Source organism: Grus americana, chromosome 10 (genome assembly GCF_028858705.1).
Source record: "Grus americana isolate bGruAme1 chromosome 10, bGruAme1.mat, whole genome shotgun sequence".
In the NCBI taxonomy this organism is placed as follows: domain Eukaryota; kingdom Metazoa; phylum Chordata; class Aves; order Gruiformes; family Gruidae; genus Grus; species Grus americana.
In genome coordinates this window covers 9,354,707-9,372,331 of record NC_072861.1, presented here as the reverse complement: position 1 = coordinate 9,372,331, position 17,625 = coordinate 9,354,707, and the positions used below count along the sequence as shown (strand labels likewise).

At 35.8% G+C, this 17,625-nt stretch overlaps 1 protein-coding gene across 14 annotated transcripts in view; it reads right to left on the bottom strand.

Moving 5' to 3' along the window:
• ZNF280D (zinc finger protein 280D) overlaps positions 1-17,625 on the bottom strand; it is a 50,080-nt gene that overhangs the window by 21,923 nt on the left and 10,532 nt on the right. For 11 of the 14 annotated variants that reach the window (XR_008578560.1, XR_008578559.1, XR_008578562.1 and 8 more), the window contains 8 exons: positions 13,793-13,910; positions 9,200-9,367; positions 6,564-6,673; positions 4,724-4,953; positions 2,174-2,331; positions 1,610-1,710; positions 1,361-1,507; positions 628-762 (listed from right to left, as the gene is read on the bottom strand). Coding sequence is in view for 10 of the 14 variants with exons in the window: in XM_054836314.1 (XP_054692289.1) it covers positions 628-762; positions 1,361-1,507; positions 1,610-1,710; positions 2,174-2,331; positions 4,724-4,953; positions 6,564-6,673; positions 9,200-9,367; positions 13,793-13,910 (1,167 nt within the window). In the remaining 4 variants the exon portion in view is untranslated. The remainder of the gene's footprint in view (positions 1-627; positions 763-1,360; positions 1,508-1,609; positions 1,711-2,173; positions 2,332-4,723; positions 4,954-6,563; positions 6,674-9,199; positions 9,368-13,792; positions 13,911-17,625) is intronic. The other 3 variants (XM_054836319.1, XM_054836322.1, XM_054836320.1) reach the window with 1 other exon arrangement.

The window sequence follows — 17,625 nt, the reverse complement described above, 5'->3', positions numbered from 1 at the left end:
GGAAAAAGTCCTGAAACCTACAGAAAAATCCTAGTCTAAGTGGCTTCTTCTTGAGAAATGGAAGAATGATTTAAAGATAGCCTAAGTCGTCTGAGGGGACCCAAGTTTCTTCATAAAACACTTAGCAGAAAATTGCGGGTTCCCCCCGCTCCAAATGCTGCAGCTAAAAAAGTCCTGGTGAACTCAGTTTTAGGCACATATTGTCTATGGAGAAGAAGGTCTTGCAGTCCACATGACTTTTTGCCACCACCTTCCACAAGTTGAAAATTTTTCACAAGAAACAATGCAGACCCCTCAGACCAACATCCAGACTATTTCTTTTTCTCCTAGCACAAGAAAGGACAAAAGGGAGTGGGTAAATTAAGCAACAGCTCAAGAAAGCAACAGCACTGACTGGACTACTGGCATATACATGTATTGAAGAACAGGACAGAGCGCAACAGCACAGATCACCAAACCATAAACTGTGCCTGCCAATTCTTTTAACAGGAGTATTTTTTAGAGGTGGAAAAAAAAAAATCATCTTTGCTTTGGAAAAGAGAAAAGCACTTCTTTCTATTCCACATCTTTCTCCACCAATACATTTTTTTCCTTTGCCCCCTCTAATTTTCCTGTATGAACACTTACCTTTGTTCCAGGAGGCAATCCTTCTAACTGTTTGGGTTTCCTAAATGTTCGGTGATGCTGAGTCTTGTGATCCATTTTTTCTTTGCATGTCAAAAACTGCAGTCTGCACTTAGTGCAACGGTATATTCCTTTTTTCTTTTAGAAAAATGGAAGACAATCTACAGTAAGCATGAAAGCCATGATAAACAAATCTCCAACCCTAGCTTGTCTCAAGCAATGGTTATCCGGTTTCTAAACATCAACTGGACAAACTCTTAATATTGTACAAAGCCAAGATACTGCATAGGAATTGAAGAGAGAATATTTAAATACTTGAAAATGCAAGGCAGTATCATTACTAAGAGGAGGAATCAGGTTACCAGTTACAAGACAACAGTACTTCATAATCTTTTTCTCTACTTCAACTAGTAAAAATTTTGCCAGTAACCTCAAGAAAAGCAGAACACATCACTACAACTTAATGAAGAAACCAAATAGCAGAGATATTCTTTCAAGGATATTCAGAGATTTCTTTTTAAACAGGGAGCTGCTGTCACAGAAAAACATAACAAAGTCTAACAAATTCCCCTAAAGACTTTTCAAAAGAAGCAGTCATAATTATTCTACCGTATTTTATTAACTATTCTTATCCAGTAACTACCATACAAATCAGTTACGCTTCCCCCCCGCCCCCGAGATTCATGACATATATTTAGCATTTTTCTAGCATTAAGGATTGAAAATATCTGCTTACCTGATGCCTCATGTAATGATGCATATATGGTGCTCCAATTTTAATCACTTTGAGGCAAAATGGGCATAGCAAATGTTTTGTATTTTCATGAACTGTTCTAAAATGTGTTTCTACATCTGAAAAAGCTGAGGATCTGTAGTTGCATACCTAAAACAAGAAGTTTGACTTTCTTGTTAAAAGTTTATTGAAAGTAAAGACTGTCAAAGGGAGGTTGTGTAATCTAAATACGTAACAGTCACTCTGAAATACCTGGCAAACATACGGCATTTCACCTGGCTTATGATTGTCCTTCATATGTTGCAAGAGAACTTGCTCTGTTTCAAAGGATAATTCACAGATTTTACAAATTGCTAGAAAAAGGGAAAAATAAGAAAAAAGTAAAAATTTGTTTGGGGTCATAAGTAGATAAATTATAATATGTATGTATATGCGAACTGTATAAATCTATTAAAGCAATCTAACAATCATTCTACTCTTCTGAAGAAATTCCCTGTACAATTTCAAGAGGCCAGGACTGTAGGGCTCTTAAATGACATGAGTTCTTGCAGTCCAGCTTTCAATTAAAACAAAACTTTTCAATTAAAACAAAACAAGCTTTTTCAATTAAAAAAAAAGCTTTTAAAAATATTTTTTCCACACACATTGCTCTAACAGAAATTGAATGAATGCTCAGCTCCCACATTAAACCTCAAGATTATTGCTCTTAAAATACAATAGCTTTATTCTGAAGTTACAAACCAGCAAAGTAAAAGTCAGAAAACATCTAAAAATTTTAGGTCACAAAAAGATTCAATGTGATACAATCCAACTTACTAGATGACTCGTAAGGCGTGTGTGTACTTTCAATGTGGCACTGCAGCTGGAACGGGGTGGGAAACTGACGGTAACAATGCTGGCAGGTGGTGTGGCTTTCCCAACTTTCACTGCTCTGCTTCTCAAGCTCCAAGTGGTGTTTCATGTGGTTCATAAACCTTTAAACAATAGTGAACAGGTGCAAAAACCTACATTGTAACAGTCACGATACTTGACATATCACATGCAAGATGTACAGGATTCATTACATGTACTCTGAAAGGACTTCTCAATTTAAAAAAAAAATCTAAGGAATAAGCATTTGTTTAAAAAAAAGGGGGGGGGGGGGGGGGCAAACTGAAGCAAGCTGACTATGCCAGAAATCATCTTTCAAAGTTTGAAGAGAAATCTTGACTATTATAAGGAACATGCAACATATCTGAAACATGTGCTAAGACCAAGCAATCTACTCCATTTTTGTGTTTGTTTAGATAAAATTCTTGCCTTGAAATAAAAGGAAACTCGCAAAGGCAACAACAACAAAACATGTCAGCAGTTCACGCTTCACCACCACCAGAGTCTCAAAGCCACATTCTGAAGGAAGTATAACTTTGGCTCTGCTGAAAACTATCAAGTAGCAAGAACATATCTGCAATTAGGACATTATAGCTTTATCTGAAACCGCCTCCATTCAAAACTGGCAGGGTTCCAGGAGCTTTCTTTGTATAAAGCATTCAGGACTGAAGTTAAATTATGAAGGACAGTTAGCAAAGAATGCCACTGTGCAGCTGACAATCAGAAGAGCACGAGAAACTTGGTGGCATGTTACTACTTCAAGTTACCACCTTTTACTCATTAATACGTCCACCTATCTGTAGCATGCACCTATTCTGGCTGCGAAGTCTAGGCACCCATGACAACACTGACAGGTCACAACCCACTACTGTTAAACCTCAAAATCTGATCCATTTTGAATGTGCTTCATTTCAGTACAGCCAGAGGAACTATTAAATGTAGGTCACACTTACAAAAGGAATGTAGTTCTCAAAGTGGTGACCTTGGAATTGGAAAAAGCAAATAAGCAAGTAGAATAGTATCTTGAGCTCAAGCTTCTAATATCATGCAGTTGCTTAAACAAAACAAAACAAAAACACCCCACAAAACTGAAGGTATGTAGGTATTTAAGCAGAAGAAAGGAACTGACACTAGCACTGCATATTACCTTAACAGAATGTTATTTCAATGGTGTGTTCAACAGTAGATTTTTTTTAAAGGAAGCAGGGATTACTGTGATGAATTCTAAATTAAGGTCCAGAAAACTTCCACTAGAAGTACAGAAGTACTATGTATTTATTTTGTCCACTATAAATGGTTACAGGTATAAAATAAACTTTGGAATAAAAATTCTGAAGTTATAAAACTATGGAATACAGCTACAAAGTTACAGCAAAAATTAATATGGCTGAAAGTGGACTCCAAAGAAGTTCAAAGAAAAAATTAAGTGCTCATTTTTAATGACTTGCTGTGGAACACATAGGCACCATAGCACCAATAGCTTACACATATAATGCTGAGTAGACAATAGTGCCCAAAAAGTATTTATTAAGATACTGGGTTCATTTTAAAAAATTATTCTTTCTATGGACTTTTCATGCTACTGCAAAGAGAGGCTTATTTGAAAAGTATTATGCACAGAAAAACAGAAAAACCTCTCAGCCCATATCAAACATTGTTTATTGCTCTTAAAAAGATAAATTGCAAGGGAAGAAATGCCATAATTAAAAGAAACTATAAAATCAATAGGAGTAAACTCTTAAAAGTCTAACATCATACAACATTTTCAAGTTGCTTAAGGCAAATTACTGACACTTTTACATAGAATGTACACATACTTAATAATTAATAGCAAATTCAATGTTTGTAATTACAAGAAACTTTAGGTTTGTTCAATAATATGGGTCTAGCGTTAGCATAACCTGTTCATTTTAACTTGCAGACTGTGCTCTTTGAAGGCACAGTCCATTTTTCAGTTTTATATTCTGCTACTTCAGCTTTGCTTGAAGAATGCATGTAAAAAAAGTTCAATGACCTTAACTTCCAAAGGAACAATGACACAAACTCATCTACTTATTAAAACAGCTTACTGAAGTTCTTTTGCAGCATTTGGAAGTAAAATTATTCCATCAAAATAACAGATGTTACATAAGTAAAGCACCAACTATTAGTCACTGTGCATCCCTACAGGGAATTAACACTCCCATCTACTGATATCACCATCAATCCAGATGGCAAATTGTAAAATACTTTCTGTTGCCCTTTCTAACCCCAAAGTCCTACAACTGCTCTCATCAAAACTCTACAGTTTATGTGAGACACCATTAAAATTTGTACTCTAATCTGTAAAAAAATTAAGTTATGGCCATACATGCATAGTAAAAGTTAATTCAATTTCTGTTCAGTCACCCAATATTATCAGTTTTCAATAAGAAAAAAAATCCTATTCCAAAGAGATAAATTTTTAATGCGGGCTGTAAGTGATCAACAAACAATTAAGGAAGTGAGTTCAAATACCTTATATTATTTTTAAGAACTTTCAGACAACTGAAGCACTTAAATGTCGTATGAGTCTTCTGCTCCTGTTGTACCTGCTGGGTATCACCTTCATGTTTCCCATAGTAAAAGTCGTTAACTAACATAATCAATTTTCCTTTCTCAGATTCAGCAGTCTTGCTTGTTGTGCTCGAACATTCTGTTTTGGCCGCCCCCAGGAAAAAGTTATTTACCATATCTGGACAACAATACTGGGTGGAAAGGGGGAGGAGAAGAGACAGAGACAAAGGTATCAGTCTCTCTTACCAAACTGCATCGATGACAAAAGCATTTTAATAACTGAAGATGCTCACTAGAGTTAGATGCAAAGCTCAATTCTGACACACCAACTTTATTCATATCACATATGGATTTTGAACAGTAACTGATCTTTAAGCAGTGTTTAGGTAATAAAACTACGTTATAAACAGTGAAGAGGGATTATTCTCATAGGTTCACGTAAGATGAATTTAAGCTAGGAATCAGAATACTAGTGTTGCCTTACTCATTAGAAAAATGTCTACTTCATTTATACTTAATAACAAGAACGAGAAAAGCAGCTTTTATGCAGGTATTTTGCTGACAAGCATATGTTTACTGAGAACTTAATGAAAAGTTTTATCTTTTATTTCTTTGGGGAGGACATATGTTGAAACCTGCAAAAGTTCTTTCCAGCATTACTGAAAGATTCAGAAATTCTAAGTCACACAGCACACATTGACATAAAGAAGCCTGAATAATGTGTACATAATGAATGCTTAACCCAGTAGCTACAACATGAAACTTAACATTTAAAAAGTATGAAGTACTTCATACAGAAGATGCTATGAAGTTTCCAACAGTGAATAAAATTAGAATGTTTCAGAGGACAAATCTTTCTCCTGCTGAATAACGGTTCTTATTGTGCAGGACTACTTTCTATAAGCCCGCTAGTAAAGAGTTCATTTCCTACTGTGTAAGTGTAACTCAGTATATTTATCTCATATAGCTTAACTAAAAATGTAATTAAAGAACACTAAGTAAGCCCACTTCTTCAACAGTTCTTTCATTTGGCTGATGCACTCAGTGTAAAAGCTATTCTCTGTAAATAATAATTACAGAAAGATAAAACTTGATTTTTTTTCCACTGTTATGTATGGGTTTTAATTGTGTTTTGAAGCTGAAGATACCTAAAAGGTATCTTAAATCCAGTAAATCAGAATGATCTGTGTTAACAGTAACTCAAAGCCTCACAAACTTCTATTACACAGTAGTTCAAACTCCTTTTTGCATGGCTTATTCTCATGGTATATAGAGTGCAAAGCCATTTCTCCACCCCCTGAAATGGAACACATTTGCCTGAGAATTGCATGAATCTTTGCCAAATAATAAATATTTTCCAGGAAACAATGTTTCCAGAAATAATAACAAGTAGTTTCATAAGCAGACCAAGTGAAGCTTAGTTTCTGAAAGCTTTGCTTCTCACAGTGTTTAAGTATGAACTACAAAATAGGTTTTTCCCCCTCAGCTTAAAAACTGTTTTAGCTACCAAATTCACCTGAATCTGGCCCATGGTTCAAGAAGTCACATCTGTAGCAGAGAGAAGTCAGACACAGCAAATATGCCTCAATTAATTGGAAAAAATAAGGCAAAAAGTGGAAAGATTTAGAGCTCCCCTATTTCATTCTTCCTCTCCATCACTGTAAGACATGGACCATTTGGGTTCTGGTTGATTGTAGCCAGAAGCCAGACTATCTTTATATGAAAACATAGCATTCTTTCATAACCCAGCAGAAGTCCACATCAGTTTTTTATAATGTTTGCCAGCCCCAAAATGTTTTACCTTCATATGATTTTTTAGAGGATCCATAAGATTGAAATGAATATTGCACTTCGGACAAGCTCGTGGAAAAGGTCCTCCATTTTTAATGGTGCTTGACACAGCATTTGTACCTGTAAAATCGAAAATATTTTAAGACTGAGAATTCACAAGCAGAATACTTGATTTATTGTTATTTATTATTCTAGCAAAATATGCTATTTCAAATGAAAACTATTACAACTGATGTAGCTGTAGTGACCATAAGCAAGGTTTTACAACCATCTTTTAACTATCATTCCTTTTTTTCAAACCGAGTGTGAATTTGTTCTGTTTGATATAGACCTATGAACAAATTTTACAAAAGCTTAACAACAAATAAGGAAAAAAAAATAGAAGGGGGTGAAGGTAGCATGATAGAGACAAAGCATTAATTCTGTGCACCCACCCCCGGCTAGGACAGATTTTTGATGGTTTTAAGAACTTTAATTCTCAAATGAACATGTAAAACTTGTTTTATGCCATGACCTGATCATCATCACAATAGGGTTCAGGTAACCGGTTTTGGAAAGGAATTTCACCGTCTGGTTCTCAATGATGAGAATATTTCTCTGTGGACAGTTGTTGGAACCTAGGCCTATTCAGATGCATCATTCCTGTTGAGCAAAGGTGTCTTTGGAGAATCTGGAGAATAAATCCTCTGAATAATTACTCCCAGTAATGAAAGGAAATAGTATTTATGTTATCAACATAAAATAATTAATATCTTACGAGCAAAAACAAAAAAGCTTTGCATTAGCTTAAACTTTAATGAATAAATCCAGGCTGCCATTTTTCTCCAAACTGCCAAAAAACATCAAGAGCGTGAGCTACTTTTCCAGATGAAGTTCTCTTGCATTCTCAAGTCATTCACAGATCTGGAGGACTCCATGCTAAGTAGGTAGTTTAGAACAGGTTAAACACAGGAAGAGTTTTAAGTAACCAGAGGAATATCTCAACTGTAGAGTCCCTGCCAGGGCTATGAAAAAAAATGTAATAAAAATAAACAGACAAATACATCCAACCTTATAACAAGGGAATGAGTAAGTGTATGAGTTGAGAAAACCATGCAACAGTGTTGTACATTTTTTCACAAAATAGTCTTGCATAGTCCTTGAGGTAGACATGGATCAAACAGTATTTTTCCCTGAAGATAACAGTATTGCTAAGAATAATTTAATTAAGCAGAAAGTCTTTCACATGAGTGGATGGCCATGCAAGAGATGTACCACAAAACTGCTGCAAGTCTTCACTATTACGGTTTGTAAAACATTTTGACACATCACAGCTAAGCGCAAGCTAAGTTGCAAGAAAACAGGTTCTGCGGCAAGATCTAGCCTTCTGCAGTGCTTCAGTGCCAGATTCTGCGACAGATTAGAAATTGCTATGCTAGCATGGGACAACTTAGAAGTACACTCATCACAGCAAGGTTCTCACTGAATATGATCTACTCCTTTGATGCTGCATTTAGTAAGATCCTCTGGTTATCTTTTGTATATTATAGGCTGCAGCACAATATCCATTTTACCCAACCCAGGGTGGAGGAAAATCTTTTGCTGCAATTTTCCATGTTATACCCACTTACTTCTAGTTGCTGGGGAGAAGTCTGATAGCAAATCAGCTGCAAACAAGACATGCAAAAAACCCAAATAGCAAATGATTTCAAACAACAGAATCACACTGTAGGTGGGCTCCTCATTTTAACATAATAGGAGAGAGTATGTAGTTGGAAATATTTCAAAGTCAAGAATAAATCCTCATCTATTACAATCAGCTGGAAAACACCTTTTGACTCAGGAGGAAAACGCACCTGATTATTTATATGCTGAAACAGCTCGATCACCTCTCCTTGTAGAGGGAAAGGTCTTTCAGACAACATCCTCTTTGAAACTTAAATCCCCCTCCTCCCTTCCCACTACTATTTTAAACTGTATCAAAAATGCTGCTGCAAAAGAAAGGGGAAAACTGCAAAACACACTTTGCAATAGTTAGTTGAAGTACAGAATTACAGAATAATTTAGGTTGGCCCTGTAGAGGTGTTTTTGTCCAACCTCCCACTCAAAGCAAGTCCAATCTTATCAGGATGCTCAGAGCTGTGTGCAGTCAACTTCCAAATATCTCCAAGGATGGAGATTCCACAATCCAAGTCCTTGCTGCCTTGCCTGACATTCCTACGATGATTTTTTTTTTCTTCCTTTTATCCAATCAGAATTAGTTGATAAATTCAGCAGTCACACAAGTCTTTCAGCCTTGATTTTCTGGCTGGCTGGTTTTTTTTAAAGTTTCAACTCTCTATTCAGTTCTTTGACAGAGAAATTCTGAACTAAGAGTATGAGGTCAGAGGCATTTATTTTGATCATCTGTCTTCACAGCCACTAAACGACATAACGAAGTCAAACATACCTACTAAACAATAAAGGTCTAAAATTTGAATAAGTAATTAATTTGTCAAGGTAAGCCCTTGTATAGAAAGGTTTTACTTATTTTAAGGCATAAGAACAGTTATTTACGTTGCCTTAATAGCATTAATAACACTGATCAACTTAAACATTACAAGAGTGCTAGCTTTTTCCATGAAACAGATGCATGGATTGACAGCTAGACCATGTGATCTACCCTACCTTTTGAAGATACATTTTGTGATGGTGTTACTGTTGGAGAGTTAACTGTAGGTGAAACAGCTGAATTGCTTCCAGCACCAACCTCATTATGCTTGGCCTTTTTTGGAGTTACACTGTTGCCTTCAGAAGTAGCAGGACGCTTAGATACAAAACCACTCTCATTCAGACCTACAGTGGTTTAAATTAAAGAACCTCAGTTTTTTCCATAGCATATTACGAACACATTACTGATACCTATACTTTAAAGGATGGACAAGTCTACATAAAGAAGTTAGGATTTCCCTACAATAATAAGCCATACAGAAGTTAAGAAAACAATATCCAACTCAGACTGAATATTCTAAGGCCAGTGGAGAAGGAAAGGGTAAATGCAAAGACATACAGCCCCAGTAAATCATACTATGACCACCTGAATTTATTTGGCCTACTTTTCACATCTTGACCCACACTAATCTGAGACAAAGTGAGTTCACAGTAATAAAGTTAAGCTAAGCAGCTGGTTTCTGCTATGTCCACTATTTGGAACAGCCTCTGCCTTTGTGATGAAAAACATCTCTCCTTTTTTCTGGTCCTATGTTAATGCTGGTTTAGTTTGATATTTAGCTTTGTAAAACATTTGAGACTTCATTTTGTATGCAAAATGAATCACAGCACATTATTTGCTCTCTTCTGAAAGAAGAGTTGATTCACTTACTGTTTGCAGGTTTTTTTCTAAAAAGAGAACTAAAAAATAAATTGGAAATTCAGAGGTTTGGTGCCTGATTAACATGCTCATCAATATTTGGCTCCATCTTGTCCTGAAACCCATGCCTCTGTCACTGTAAGATTACCCTTGATGATGTAATCTCAATACAGATATCAGTCCTCAAACAGACCTGAAAAAGCACAGCTCTGAGAACTCTTTTAAGTACCAGCACAGGCCTTGTAAATCTCTCAAAAATCACAAACTGAAACTAGGCTTAAGATTATCATAGCGTATGATAAGGACCAGGCTGTAGTTCCAGACACAATGATCTGAACTAAGGACATACTTGCATATTCCCCTTCTAATGGTATGGCTTCTCCAATGATTTCTTTGGGTGTAATAAGAAACTGAATTAGTATCTTTAAAAGTCTTTTTGACAAGCAGAGATAACTTGTGTCACAAAATTATTCAAGCTTCTGGGAAGAAACAAAACAACACCCTCCCATCCCCAAGTTGTGTTTACTCAGTGGTAGCTATCTACACCTGGCAAATGGTCTCCCCATTCAATCCACAGAGGCAAAGAATCCCAGCAGGGAATGCTGGTATTTGAGCATTTTGGAGAATTTACCACACTATGCCTCATATACAGGAAAACATAATTCATTTGTTATGTATGTATTTAATCATCCCAACGTTTTCCTTCACAGCACGCTTTTCCTTCTTTCTGACATAAACGAATATATTAAACTCAAATGTCTCACTCTATGTATTGTTTGCATAAGGTAATTAACACATTCACAAAAAAAAGCAGGTTATTCATTAGATACTACTACTTTCTATGGTTTTAAAATTTACTTATATTTGCACTGTTAGGTATATGAGCTGGTTACATTCACATATGCGTCTTGATCAGCAAAGGCTTCCATAGAGCTGGTATGGCTGTAGCATTCTTCTGTATCACTAAGACTATTCAAGCATCAGGCCATCAACCTAGAGCAGGAACTGCTGCTATATATTTAATTATGTGTAGTTGTGCAATGAGGGCCAGGGAAAATACAGAAGGTCTGACTGATGTACAAGAATCTTCACTGTTCTATTTTACTGTAGAAAACCTGATTTAGACGTTAACTAAACTGCTAATAAATTTAAAAAAGCTCAACACATCTATGACAAAAAATTTGAAGACTATCTTATATATTTAGAGATGAGCATTCTTAACTTGGTTTATACGACTCTGATCTAACAAATTCCCTCTTTCCGAAAAGTTATAATAATTCTACAAGAATATACATAGGTTTGCATTTGAATTCTGTTGTTTGTTCATTTTTAAAAAATGTAAAGCCTATTTTGAAAAATAAACCAATTCCAAGTATTATTTAATATCTAGCTGGTATAAATCAGATTGATTCCTTGTTTCATCAAAGTACCTCCCACAACTGGTGTGCGGACACAAGAATTCCTTGGATCACCCGTGTTCCAGACTAGTTTGTTCAATCTTCTACCCAGCAGATGATACAGCTGAAACTGTCAGAGACTCCAGGTACTCAAGAGAGCAAAGCAGCAGCCAAACAATTCTTAGTTTAGTTTTCAGGCCACTCAGGAGTCTATTAGCTTCAATTCACACTACTAGTGAATATTTCGTAAATATTTTGTAGCTATTACAAAACAGTCGGCTACAGTCATACATGCAGTATTGTTACATACAGTATCTAAAACGATTGCAAGAAAGAGCAAAGTATACTGGATGCAGTATCACCTTGCTGACACTCTCTAAATACACATTACAACACTACTGTAAAATCCTTAACACAGCTATATGCGTCTGTGCTGGCTGGGTCTGATTTTATGAATGATAGCAAAAGACAGTAGAAATGCTAACCTAGAATAAAAGCATCAAATGTACTGTGGTAACAGTGAGATCAAATTAACAGAATAAGGACATGAAAGCCAAATTGTTTCAGTCTTCTAGTGCCTTGTCACTCGCCAACATCTCCCATTAATCTAGTGCTATGAACACACATATACAGTCCAGTCAACTCCTAAATACCACAGAACAGTTCCTTTATTGGTTGTGGCATTTTCTGGTTCCTCCAAGTGGGTAAAATTTGTGGGACGATGATCCCAAAACAGTCTCAGAAAGCAAGCTACAGGTTTACATACATCTCCAGTGCCCGTCCAACCTGCACACAAGAGTCATCAATGCTGTTTAACTTAACGCTACCACCTATTTAGCAACCTAACGAAACAGTTGGTTAGCACCTTGTCAGTTCCCTGCTTAAGACCTCAGAAATAAATATTTATGCTATATTCAGCTAAAAAAAGTGTCTTTAATGATCCATGTACAGAAGTTAAATTGTCCTGCAGAGTATCACAGGCCAGTTCCCAAAAGAATTCTGCTTTTAAATACCACATTCCAGAATGTCTTGTGCCCACAGTGCTGCACATGAATGAGAAGCATAGCACCAACACAGGCAAGTAGGCATCGGCACATACGAACAACATGAACATAAGCGTATTACGTGACCTCACCATGCAAGCCAAACCACAAAATATGCAGACACTTCCTTGTTGTGAAGTGAAATGTACCATAAAGATATACATGTTTCAACCCACAATTATAAAACTTTAAATTTCTAAATCCTATTGCCATCTTACAAAAATAAATACAGACTCAGTATGGTATATTTAAGACACTTTGAATTACAATCTTTGATGTTTTTAAGTATTTCATTTTTCTTGATAAGAGACTAATACAAGTAATTTTTAAATATGCAAGCAGGTCTCCTAAATAAAAATAAAAAACCAAAACCCACAGAGAATTAAATTTTAATACCTGTTCTTTGGAGAACAAGGGCTAGAATACTGAACCATTTGCACAAAATAAAACCTTTTCCTTACTTTACAAAAAAGCTATTTAACCCAGTAAGACAAGAATGAGATCACAGAATAGTTCGACACGTACAAGGAAATACACTACCAACCTTTCATTGTTAAGTGTCTTGAGTGAATGCCAAACTAGAGATGCAAAATCATCACATTAAGCAGAATAAACTAGCAATCATTCTATTCTACAGAACTTGTTAGTATGACCGGTTAGGCCATTCATTGTACATAACGTGTTACCTCATAGAAGAATCAGAAGTGATTGTCATCTGTAACTTATAGACTGAATGACAGGATTCTGGTCAGTTATTACAAAAGTGCAACCCTTCACAAAAGAGAAGGGAAGTCCCAAGTTACAGCCTGTTTAATTTTGAATACACTGCATGCTTCAAATCTACTTCATCTGCTGTGACATAAAAAGGTGCTTTTTTGTTGTTTTAAAGTAGATTAAAGAGTTTCTGCTGAAACACAATTTAGCTAGTTAAAAAAAAAAATCAGTTGTCAAACTACATATTCTTTCCCTTCCCCTCCTATTCAGACAGGATCCTCTTGATCCCATTTATTCCAATTCCTATATACAGCAGACAGAAAACCAAGATCATCATCACAGGGAATCCACTCAGCAGACTCAGAAGTTCTTCTGGTACTGTTCACAGTCCCTCTCTTCCTAACAGTCATTCCTATTCATGCTAATCAAAGAGTGTTGGACATACTGACAATGAGCCTTTAGCAGTCAAAAAAATTACAGTGGATCTGGCAATACTTTTTCCATCTAAATGAGCATTATAAGATGACATCGGTTGATATTACAGTCAGTCTAATGTCCTACAAAGCAAAGTCTGACAACACAAGGCTCTAAAGTTTACTTCATTAAACATTATACAGTTTTACGTACAGGGGGAAGAAAAGAGTAGCTATGCTAATTTCTAGAAATCCTATTTAAAGTTAGAACCCAAAGATCTGCACTACAGTTAAATGACATTAGGCTGTTTCTTTCTCTTATCAACTACTACAGTTATACCCACCTGTTACATTCACTGCTGGCCCAGTCTGGTACTGTGGAACTCCCGAGTTCTGTCTCACACCAAACAGTATACCAGATGTATTATCTGGTGCAGCTGGTGGAGAATCCATAATATAATCCTAATAAGATATTTTCAAGAGGGAAAAGAAATTTGAGGTTTAACATTTTTTTTACTTGCAGGCTTCAAAGGGTTTATTTTAAAAACATGATTGCTTAAAAGTACTCATAAGTACTTTTATAAGTACTTTTTAGTCAGCAGTAAATCAAGTTAATTACAATCTCCCCAAAATAGTTTATTTTGACACTTGAATAAGTTTGCAACTCTTATCAGTGGTTGTTAATTTATTCACAGCTGTATATCAGAATAGCAAAAACAACCGTAAGACCTGGGAAAGTCCATTTTATGAAATACTACTAAACCTGTTTAACTTGCTAATTCTAACTGCTTTTGTTCAAAAGGCTGATGATGTTTCAAATTATACTTGAATTGTTTTTCAAAAAACTCTTTCTTCCTTCAACCCAAACTCAGGCATTAATTTGCCTGTTACTCTCACTTAACAGCTAGCTGCATTTAAAAGATCAAAAAACAGAACTCAAAAGTAACACAAACTTGCAGCAAGCAGAAGCTTCTCAAAGCAAGATGATATTAAATGAATCATATTCTACTAAATGGTCAAACTTCAATGAAAGTAAAAGTGTATTTACAGCACATTGGCTGGGAATGGCACTCATTCATGGTATCACTAAGGTGTTTTTTTCTTTTATGTAATTTCTTAAGGACTTCTGGAAATAATATAAATCAAACCCTCTTTTCAAAGCACAGCTAACCTAAAAATTGGTTCATGTTTCTCAGCGCCTTGTTACATTAAGTTTTGAGCATCTCCAAGTACAGGTATCCTTCTACCCTTTGGTTTAAAATGTTTACCCTTTAGTACTACACAAAACCTATAAAATTAAATAGTCCACGTTTCTTGGCTCCAACACTGAAAACTGTAAAAACTGAACACCTTCACTGATCACTCAATAGGTAACACGTGGAGGGAAAAGAAACATGAAATTTAGTTGTCTTTACAGATATTCAAGGTTGGGGGGTGATGTAGGAGAAACACGCTTTCCAAGATTCATCAATACTGCTCACATCTTAATAGGCCATTCATCCTAACACAATCAATCTGGAACATGGAACGTTTTCAACAATAAGGAATTAAGATAATAGAGTTAGGTTTAATTTCAACATTAAGGTATGAACGGCAAAATATTGACACTTGATCTTTCTACTCTGAAATAATTTAGTTGGTTACACTTCATCAAGATGTACTGTGAAACAAAAAAACTTGACAATAGTAGCTCTATTTTCCTTAAAAAAAAAAATCACCCAATACACATACACAGACTTTGTCTATGCATAAGACAAAGGCCAAAATCTTTTTTGCTGAAAAGATCAATCTCACAAAATGCATCCCATTCACAATTGTGCTACTTATTTGAAAACATCCCTGTGGAAGTTACCACATTTTAAAATACCACCAGGTTGACAAAACTTGATGGCAAGAAGCCTAAAGAAGTGCACAAGTACACATACAGGTATGATAATCTATTTTAGGATGCCTCTTGATGAGTAACCTAATGCAACCTAACCAAATTAAACATAAATGTTCAGAGTAGTTGTGGAAACAGCTATGAAATTTCTCGGTTCTATTTGTAATGAGTAATGGCTATATAAGCTGCAGTCGCAACAGACCAGGTGTTACCGTGGCCACAATGGTTTCAGGCTAGCCAGTGAAGTTGCTAGCAAAGCAGCTTAGCCTGCAAACCCCACTTCAAGCACAACTAACCCTCAGGTGGTCAGCCTGTAGTAGGCTCTTAGTGGTGAGGGACTATGCACACCACTTACATTTGAAATATGACCAATACAATAGCTACACAAAAAATCTGCTTCTCCTACTATTCTGTAATTTGTTTAAGTGCTACTAACATTTTAACTGTGTATACTCCCTAGTATATACTAAACATATCTGGCAAGCCAAAAACTAAAAACAGACTGGAAATTCAAAGTCTCATAACTTTCAAAACGTCCTTTTCTGTTTACAGTTCTTTTCATGCAATTTGGCTCTGTCATTTTACATACAGAAAAACCCAATACCTTCCTATGCTTTAGAAAGCAAAAATGTTTTAAAGACAAAACAAAACAGCTTTACCATATCAATAAAAAAATCTAACATGTACAGGTACTCTCACACACAGAAAGACAAAACCCAACACCTTTATAAGTTAAGTTCCCAGCGCTCAAGTGAAGAAGAAAAACAATCCACCACAACTCAGTTTTCCAAGAGAACAGTGAAAACGCTGGGTTCATACTGTGCATCCTAGATTTCCTAACTGAAAACCTACATGATAATTGGTAAGCAAATCCACACAGAGAAATTACAATCCGTTATATCGGACCTTTCCTCTCCCAAAATTAACTAGGAACAACTGGAACCTGAATCACACTCAGACTGAGCAAAGTGCCTCTTAAGTAGGGGATAGATATTGACAGAATTGGCTGGGGCTTATTGGAGAGCATTTTGAGTACTGAATTACAGAAAATCCTCACCGCTAAGAACAATTTTTTTCTTTAAAAAAGAGGATAGTCCTATTCTATCCCATACAACATCAGTAGCTCTGACAATTAGAATTACTGTAAACAGTATGACTGAAGCCAAGTGCAACTCAATTTCTGGAACTTCATTAATGCACTGCAGTGACAAGAACATGAAAACTAGACTTTTACAGGAAGTTAGTGAATCAAGCCTGTGATTGGAAAGGGACATTTCAATGATAAAACTGGAATACCAAACATCAAGAAAAAGTAAATTATAGACCTACATGTTGTGAAATTGAGGAAGGTGTTTCAATCCATTTGGTGATCAAAAGCAATCAGTTCTCACAGAAAAAAACTTCACATCCTGAGATTAAAAAATACTGCACCATATTAAGAACATAAAGGCACTCTGAAGGATGTTCAAGTAAAAAGGGGTCCTGTGCCACAGTGTCTAGTCATACCTCACAGTCATCTTCACATCATGGTATTTTAATTTCAGAGGTAAGTTTCAACATCTGGAAGCTGAAGACCCAAACATCAAACACTTTCCAGAAAAACTTGTTTGAAGCCCTTGCCACTTAGGAAGAATCAAGTTGGGAAGAAACAGAAAATGTACGAACAAAAATGTCTCAGCCCATGGCAGCAAACTATCAACATAAAACAGTGGCTCCAAGTAAAATAAAGACTAGATAAAGGGAGGAAAAAAAAAATTTAAAAACCTAAGGAGCTCTTGAATGAAGACAACTCAAACCAAGGACATGAACCAAAATACAGGTAGTATACATATGACACTAAGAACAGCAAATGATATAATGTGGCAGGAGTGATACTAAAAATCACAGAACTTTGCCTAAGAAGCTGAACTATAATACCTCCCTAAAAAAAAAGCGCACACTGAACAAGCCTCTTTTCCCATAAAAAGTATAACATAATCAAGTGGCAGGAACAATATAAAACCAAGAAAACATTATTCTACATAAGGCTGAAACTGGAAATACAATTCTGAATCTAGAAAAGTTATGTTGAAGAGATGGAAGATTCACTTTCGGCATATCTTAAGCAAGGTAAAAAAATCCCAGAAAAGCGTTCCTAAAGGTACTCAAGAATTTCTTAACTTCCGAAGAATAGGATGTTACGTTTAGGATAACTTGAAAAAATTAAGCATAAAAGCCATGATCAAAATGTCATCACTGTAAAGAAACCATTTAGCATATGATAATTTCAACAGCGGAAATTTTAAGTGACCACAG